Source organism: Strongylocentrotus purpuratus, unplaced genomic scaffold (assembly GCF_000002235.5).
Source record: "Strongylocentrotus purpuratus isolate Spur 01 unplaced genomic scaffold, Spur_5.0 spur5_contig_861, whole genome shotgun sequence".
NCBI classification, from domain to species: domain Eukaryota; kingdom Metazoa; phylum Echinodermata; class Echinoidea; order Camarodonta; family Strongylocentrotidae; genus Strongylocentrotus; species Strongylocentrotus purpuratus.
In genome coordinates this window covers 578,193-586,798 of record NW_022145570.1, presented here as the reverse complement: position 1 = coordinate 586,798, position 8,606 = coordinate 578,193, and the positions used below count along the sequence as shown (strand labels likewise).

Genomic DNA, 8,606 nt, shown 5'->3' with positions numbered 1-8,606 from the left:
TAGACGAACTTGGCTAATTTACAATATCTTTAAAAAAGTTTAGAGAGAATGATATCCATGATTGTATATTTCATAAAATCAATATCAAGTATATACCGGTACTACCATTTCATTAATATTCAAATACTAAAAGCAGTGTATTAAAATAATCAAGCAATTTCACCAATGATTCATAATATATAAATTTGTTTTAACTTAATAGCAAAATCCCTTTCACTAATGTTTTAGAGTCATTGTGAATGTAGACAGCAATTCAAACACCTTAAAATGCACACACTCTGTTGCAGGATACCATAATAAACGTAACAAGAATCTACAGCGAAATATCTTTGAATCTGTCAAAAATGTGACAATTCCTGATCATATCACAACTATACTTATGCAGGCAATCGCATTGACTATAAAGTACTCAGGCCTGATAAAAACCCGATTTAAATCGGTTTTCCGATTTTTTGTTGTTGATTTTTCCTGATTTTTTCCTGATTTTTTTCTTCCTCCCGATTAAAAAAAAAAAAAAAAAAAAAAAAAAAAAAAATCCAGATTTTTTTTTTTCCTGCCCTATTTTGTCCTGATTTGCCTGATTTCCCTCTTATTTTCTCTATTCTTCCCTATTTTGCCCTGTTTTTTCCCCAATTTTGTCCTGATTTTCTTACTCGAAAGGGGGGAATGTTGTTAGATACCATTTTTTCCCGCGAATCCTCTTTTTTTTTTAAATCAAGGGGGGCGTGGTTGAGGGAAAAACAAAAAACCTATTTTTTTTTAGTGCTCACTATCACCCCTGAGTACTACAATCTTGGATAATTTGGCTACCAAAATTGTGTTATGTCGCAGTAGACCTGGCCAGTGGCCACAGTAAGCTGCAAACTATCCACAATAACTGTATTCATGCAAAAGTATGCTGCAACTGTACATTGTAAAGAATTGAGCAGATTATCACAAACAATCCACATACACGTACAAACATTATTTATAGTAAAATTTTCAATTTCTGTGTTTTTGTTTTTACCAACAATGAGTCTCTATCTTTTTTCGGTTTCAGCCAGTATGATGAAGATTAGTTTTACCATCAAAGACAGACGCAGCGAATTCAATGTACGTACGAGAACGGGTTAAAAACAAGGTATAGGCTATATAAGTACAATTCATTCACTCTTTTTTTTGTTTAAAGAATAATGTTTCAAGAATATAAAGAAAAATAAAAAATGTTGTTAAAGCCATAGGAATATAATTCATTATTTGTATACAACTCTTTTTGTGACCATTTCTTATTCCTTTCATGTATCCCCAGTTACATTTCCTATTATTTCTGTTACATCCTTGTGTTACCTTTCTTTTGTCACCACTTACACTTCTATGTTTCACTAATAATGATGATGCAGAAAATACAACGTCATTGTAACAGCTACCACTGCTTTATCAACTAAACTGCAATATAGAGTACTCCATTTTCCTTTCTCTAACATGCCATTCAGTACATGAGGGTTGAGAGGGGGGTATGAACCTTTGTCTTCTCTTATTTCTTAATTCCCTTTCCACTCCTGTAATCTATAACTTATGACTACTCTTTTGTGCATATTTTCGACATTCTACAAAAAAATACCGCAGCCAATTTGACTAAAGTATTTGGAATGCAGCGTCTAGAAAGATTTTAAAAAATTCAGCATCACACAACGATACCAGTTAGTCTCTTTTGTTGTAAAAGTTCATATTAGCCTCTTTTGTTGTAAAAGATTATATTAGCCCCTTCGCTTTACCCTTTCTTTCCGAATTTGTGTGTAGGACCATTGATCTACAATGGAATACCAGGTAGCGCAAAATGAGAATTGTCCCGCTCCAGTTGGATGTTTCAAACTTACTTGGCGTAGGGATTAGGGTATGCACTGCCACCAGTAGGATAAGCTGTTGAAAGAAAATTGTATTTAAACAAAAAAAAGGGGAAAAGAAAGAAAACATAGGGTTTATTGTAGAAATCTGATTGAGAATTATCAATACAGACTTGAAATTACAAATATCACAGTGCATGAAATCTCCAGCAATTTTGGCAACTTCACAGCTTTAAGACGTAGTCATGTTTAGGAATGTAGGTGTAGGAAATATAAATTTTAGAGACATGTTCTCATTTATTTCATGTATGTGCTACTTTTTGCATACACCTGATTTGGTAAAATTACCATGGAATTTACTAATTATTGTGTCTCCAAATTTCACACACAGCAGCAGCAAAACTTGAGTCCCACCTATTTCCTGTACGACATTTTGAAAGTTTTCTGTCTCTTTCGGATTCAGAATATTTGACGATTTACGGGTCATTCGTGAAATTAAAGTCCACTCTCACTCACTCTGGGTGATTGATAACATCTGGCCCCATTTCACAAAACTTGTCATCAGTGACAAACAATTTATCTGTTACAAGATAGTGAAATCCTTGTTTCTGATTGGTTATCAACAGATTTGTCACTGAATTTTGTGATCTGTCATTGAAAAAATGCTTTGTGAAACGGGTCCCTAGTATTGGGTAAATAGCCGAATGCTTTCAAATTTTCCATTAGAAACCATAATTACATGTCTTTAAAGGGCATGTCCACTCCAAAAATAACTCACTTTAAATAGAAGCAGAAAAATCAATTTGTCTAGTGATTTCCAAAGTTTTTCATGTCATCAAAAATTCATAACTTTCTTATTAGTTATCCGATTTTGCTCAAACTTTTTTTCATTGGTTTGTCTGATTTCTCTGCTCCTATTGAAAGTAAGTTATTTTTGGAGTGGACTTGTACTCTAATGAAATAATAAAAGAGGTAATGATTTGTCAGAGGCATGGTCATAGAGCTCTCGGACACTAGTCTCACCTGGAGGCGCTGCTCCTGGGTACCCCTGAGTGGGTGGGTAGGCTCCAGGGGCTGGAGCTGGAGGATAACCACCTTGAGCAGGAGCTGGGGGGTATCCATATGCAGGTGCTGCTGGGTAGCCTAGAGAGCAGAGGTATTAAAAGAAAAAAAGCAATATAACTGATCATTCTAAAGGCCACTACGAATATAACAAGTGCCGTAATGAGGAAGCATGTGTCAAATCCCTTATTCTGACATCAAAGGAGATATCCTGAATTATCCGTAGCTGAAGACAGTGCCCCAAGGCCAAGGTAACCTGAGGCAAGAGTTTCTTGGGACTACGAACTACACATAGCAATCTATGCCTGCTAACACTTGACAGCAAAACTAGGAAACTAGGAAGACAAAATCAGGAAGAAATTTTTTTTTGTCAGTAATGAGAGAGGAGCCTATGTTTTATGATATAAGTTTGAAGGCCCAGGTTGGGAGCTCTGCCGATCAAAAAACTCATAAATCTGAAGCCAGAGCTCTACAATAACATGGGGGGGGGGGGGGGGGGGGTGTTTCACAAAGACTGAGATTGACTGCAAGTAACATACATGACCTAAGTTTGGCAGGAATCCATCAATCGGTTCTTCAGATAACGCAATCACGAGAACGGGACGTACGTACGTACGGATGGACGGACGGACAACCGGCTACTTCGTAACGGAGGCATAAAAATATTATCTAAAGATCATAGTGGTTAGAGAAAACGGTCGATCAGCAAGTCGATCTTAGTCTTTGTGAAACACCCCCCAGGTGTCACAGGTGATAGGTACCCTGAAGCATATTCTGACATTACAGTTCATGTTGCCACTCACCTGGAGCAGGAGCTGGAGCCCCAGGATAACCAGGAGCCTGAGCTGGTGGGTAGCCTGGTGCAGGAGCTGCTGGGTAGCCAGGAGCCGGAGCATACCCTGGGGCAGCGGATGGGTATCCTGGGTTGGTTGCTGGGGGTGGAGCATGGGTCCCTGTGGGGTAATTGACAGGTGGAGCGGCAGGAGGCGCATGTTGCTAGAATGAAAGAAGGTGCACATTATTAGGACATCGTTATTATTATTATTATTATTTATTAGAACAATCATAAAAGCACAATACAATGACATTTTGACAGATCATGCAATACATACATATATAAACAATACAAGAGGAAAAGGGAGGGAGCACTGGGTAGGCCATGGCTCACAAAAGTGAAATTCAACACTATTACCCAGAGGCATGTGAGCCCTCACATGTTGCTCAAGGTAGAAGTGATATGACATTAATTGCGCAAAAGTCCTGTTTTAAAGCTGTAAAAGACATCCATTATTGTCAAGTGCATGATCATCATGATTTCAAAAGAATCCGCAAATTTACCTCTGCGCCCACATCACTGTGCATGTGCATGTTTTAGCTCAGATACAGTATAAGCACTGCTACATGTGCCTTTAGAAGCACAAAGCTGGGGAATTTCATAAGTAACATCCTTTAATAGATAATACAGGAACAATTGCATTTTGTTTCTGACATGTGGACTAAATAAATGAATTAAATGTGATTTCATTTGACCAATCACTTGGTTAGGATTTAAAGCCCATCTGCACTAGTTTGGCTAGGAGGGATTAGACCACCCAGAAAGGTCACTGACAGGTGGCTATCTCATCAACTCAGATCACAATTAACATAAGAAAAAGAGGATCATGGGGGACCAACAGGCACAGATTACGCATTGTTTGATTTATAGAGGGTGCAGGTAGCTATAAGTAGTCAGTGCAGTGTGGCTTTAAGTCACTTGGTTAGGATTTAAGTGTAATGATCAAACGGAAAAACTCTTACATGGATCACTGTCACATGAGGACCTCCGCCGAAGTGGGGGGGATGGTGAGGGTGGTGAGGGTGGCCATGGTGGTGGCCGGGGCCATGATGATGGCCTGCAGCATGATGGGCGTCGGCCCTTGCTCCTGCCGCTACTCCGCGATGATGAGCCTGGTTGGCTTTGTTCTTCAAAGAGAAATTTTTTACAAAATTAGTCCAGAAATGTCATTTCAGTATCAATAAGTGCTGGGTAAAAGGTTAAATAGTTTGAAAGACAACCAAAGTGTTTGACTGTGAGCTAGTTGTCAGGGTGTTACGTGATTTGTTCTCCTATAATTATCTGTATGTTACTCACCAAATGGAAGTTTAATAGCATAGCAGCATCAAAATTCCAAGACAGAGATAAACCAAAATAGATGATGCTCTTCCATTTAAAACCAAAGCCTGAAAATCATAAATGGTTTGGATATAATCTTTGGACAGGACAGCAAAGCCACAGTATACAATCCTACCCCCCCCCCCTCTCAAAGCAGGGGTCACATTGACAAGGAGTCATCTCTTTGGCCTGTATTCCAACACCATTTAAGCTTGATGCTGGGTTTACACTTGGTCTATTGCTGAATTTAACAAGGAAGTTTGACTCAGATCAAAGTTTACCACTCTGTTACTCATGCCTTAGAACTAGCATCAGCTTGATCTGAATTAGAAGAAAAAAGACTTGGGTTATATTTTTCTTACAGCATGGGGCCACAGGGTTGTCTAGAGCTAACTTTCCAACCTGCCTGTATGAATACTTGTACAGGGGCGAATTTTTCGAAGGAGGTTACCGTATTTGCTGGCATAAAGGCCGCAGTATTTTTGGAAGAGAAAATATCAATAAGTCCGGGTGCGGCCTTTACGCCGAAAGAGTGAAAATCGCAAGTCAAAACAGCACGTCCATTATTTGTAGGCAACTTCATACAAAAAAATATATTAACAAAATTGACTTGAAAACCAAAACACATCGGACAAGATCTAGATCTAGTCTGAACCACGTCAGCAGCAAATTTGAAGAAGTTATCTTTTTAATCGTTGTGCAACCAAAGAAATAAGAAGAAAACTGACCAGATACTCGTACTAAAAATCGTATTTGTAAAAATGTCCTTAGACATTCGACAGCTGATAAGTAACGGGCACGGGTATGTTACCAAAATCATACCTCGCTCACACACTCTGTGGTGGGGAGCTAGGGGGGGTGGGAGTTGCTAACAAAACCAACGCACCTTCGGAGATTCACAGCGCGCAGTTTTACCGGGACTCGAAACGTTCGTCTTGGGAAGCTGGCGGGCTAGCGATCGAGATCATCGTCAGTGCTCTTAACTTTTCAGTAAGATAATTCTGAATTATAATTGAGACTATATAATTAATTAAAGCGACAAACTAACCTCGGTAGATCTCTAATAACAATACAAAAGTTTGTTTATTTTCTCCATTTGACGGTACGATAGGGGTAAGACCGGATAACATTATAAAAATGATACATCCTTCCACACTGCGATATCCATGGCCACAGCTTGGATGTGGCAGGATTATATTAGTGCCGACTCACTGCATGCAAGCTTAAGATGGCCGTTCAGGTTTCTGTATGCATGCGAAGCGCCCACTGGTGTCCCATGAATGTGCTAATCTGCCTGCAATACAGTACAAGCTTAAAAATCGATGAAGATTGGCTAAATTATGATCATTTTTTTAGAGTTCTACAGGAAAATTACGATTATTTTCTTTGGTCCGTTTTTTTTTTCCCCTTTATTTATTTTTTCTCTACGAAATGTCAAAGTTGGGGGTGCGGCCTATGCGGCGGTGCGGCCTTATCGCCAGCAAATACGGTAAGTTTGTTGTGGGTAGTTGCCTAAAATTGGTAGTGGACTGCAAGAAAGTGACCCCACAGGGTATGGGGGCGGGGCACTCCAGCAAAGCATTAGAGAGTCAATGCTGATGGTGATGCGTATTGACCTCTGGCGCTGTTCTCACTCTTCTCACCTCAAGACGCATTGCTCTGCCAACGTTGCCTTTGAGTAGCTGATTGGTTGCTCTGTCATGCAGTCTTTCTTCTTTCCTCTCCTGTCTGGCCTCTTGCTATTAAAACAATCAAACACAGAAAGAAAAGTAAATATTGTTGATTTGGAACAAGTGCAGAACACCCCACTGCACTGATGATTGTATTATAGGCAGGGAGTGGCAGTTTGTACCGTAATTAACGTTGTATAAACCGCCCTCGTGTATTAACCGCACCCCTCTTTTTCGCCCTTAGATTAAGTTAAACTTAGATCTAGACCTAGATCTACATGCTTTAGTTTTAGTGATGATGGAACAACATCAATAATATATTTCATTTTCATATTCATATATTCATATTCATAAATCACCAAGCCCACAATAAGCACAAGCTCAGTCCACACGTCCCTACTATACAGAATGTCATAAAAATAAGTCTCAAGTAAAAGCTTCTAGTTCGAAAACTAAAATCAGAGCCGATGAGGCCCTAGACCGAATTTTCCGTCTCTTTCGTTCGTTAGCCTCTTATTGGGGTAGGGTCGGCTCTCTCTTTAGAGACGGAAGCCGTTTATACACATGTCCTTGCTAACGCCACGGCCAGTTCTGGTCGTAGCATTTTGCCCCCAAAATCCCCCAAAATGTCATTTTACCTCGAGCATGTTATATTGTAAATTAGGCCTAGGCTATAATAAATCAGTTCCACTTACCAACTTGACTGAAATAATCAGTTTAATAGTCCCTTTTTAGGAAATTATGGGTCAAAATCGGAATCCATTTTGAAAATTTTTCAAAATGGATTCCGATTTTGACCCATAATTTCCTAAAAAGGGACTATTAAACTGATTATTTCAGTCAAGTTGGTAAGTGGAACTGATTTATTATAGCCTAGGCCTAATTTACAATATAACATGCTCGAGGTAAAATGACATTTTGGGGGATTTTGGGGGCAAAATGCTACGACCAGAACTGGCCGTGGCGTTAGCAAGGACATGTGTATAAACGGCTTCCGTCTCTAAAGAGAGAGCCGACCCTACCCCAATAAGAGGCTAACGAACGAAAGAGACGGAAAATTCGGTCTAATGAGGCCCGAGCTCAGAAAATTTGCCAACACCCCACGGCCACGGACCGGCCAAGCGTCGCGCGCTGGCCTAGCAGAGGAGGCCAAGTGTCGGACAGCTCATGGGGAAGTTTCCCCGTCATTTTCGGTACTCACCCGTAACGCACGGTTCTCTTGTCGGTGATGATGGGCCATTATTTCGCCGTTAATAGTCGACTGATCTAAAAAAAACTTTAAAATGCCTTTAAATTTAAATATGTCTAATCACTTTGTTCCGCTCTAACACGTAGGCAGATTTAATTGATCGAATATTTATGAATATTGATCGAAACACGAAGCAACATACAGTCAGCTCAGCTCAGCACAGCGCACACACCTTCCTTATTGTTGTAGTTCTCTAATAAGATCCGTACCGGTACCGTATACACGTACTAGTAGAACGTTAAACGTGTCGTAGTCTGTTACATGATACTGCAATTCGTTCTTTTTCTTACAATTCTTTTCCCAATGAATTATAGATCAAATTGAAAGTTGCAAATTTTATAAGCTTTTCTTTCTATTATACATATGTAAGTAGGAAGCATTTTTCAAAGTGTATGGTTTATTTGTTGTGTCATTGTTCTATAAAAGTTAAATATGAAGACTAAAATGAACAACTACTTGCGGCGTGAAAAGGCTTAAAACAAAAACAACAACAACAACATCAACATATCCCGACACCAATGACGTACTATTTATTCTGGTCTAGAGCCAATGATCAAATGACGCGCTTTGTAAAAATGACGTATTTCTTTGAAAATACTAGTCATGTGACAAAATACGAATTTCGACAAAAACAATTTAATGTCAGGAAA

The 8,606-nt window shown here is 39.3% G+C and overlaps 1 protein-coding gene across 1 annotated transcript; it reads right to left on the bottom strand.

Annotated features, from left to right (window-relative positions):
* Window positions 1–752: 752 nt before the first annotated feature.
* On the bottom strand, window positions 753–8,148 carry LOC100888638 (annexin A7). The gene is made up of 6 exons (XM_003725731.3): window positions 7,909–8,148; window positions 6,681–6,776; window positions 4,683–4,847; window positions 3,689–3,881; window positions 2,847–2,966; window positions 753–1,899 (listed from the first exon to the last, which is right to left on the bottom strand). The coding sequence occupies exons 1-6, from the start codon at window positions 7,945–7,947 to the stop codon at window positions 1,853–1,855; spliced, it is 660 nt and encodes a 219-aa protein (XP_003725779.2). The 5' UTR covers window positions 7,948–8,148; the 3' UTR covers window positions 753–1,852.
* Window positions 8,149–8,606: the final 458 nt, after the last annotated feature.

What these genes read in the sequence shown, in the direction of transcription:
- LOC100888638 (XM_003725731.3), bottom strand. Translation starts at nt 7,947, where the DNA reads ATGGCCCATCATCACCGACAAGAGAACCGTGCGTTACGG. An exon ending in AAGAGAACCGTGCGTTACGG is followed by an intron (nt 6,777 to 7,908) that starts GTGAGTACCGAA and finishes TTGTTTTAATAG; the next exon opens with CAAGAGGCCAGACAGGAGAG. An exon ending in CTCATGTGACAGTGATCCAT is followed by an intron (nt 3,882 to 4,682) that starts GTAAGAGTTTTT and finishes CTTTCATTCTAG; the next exon opens with CAACATGCGCCTCCTGCCGC.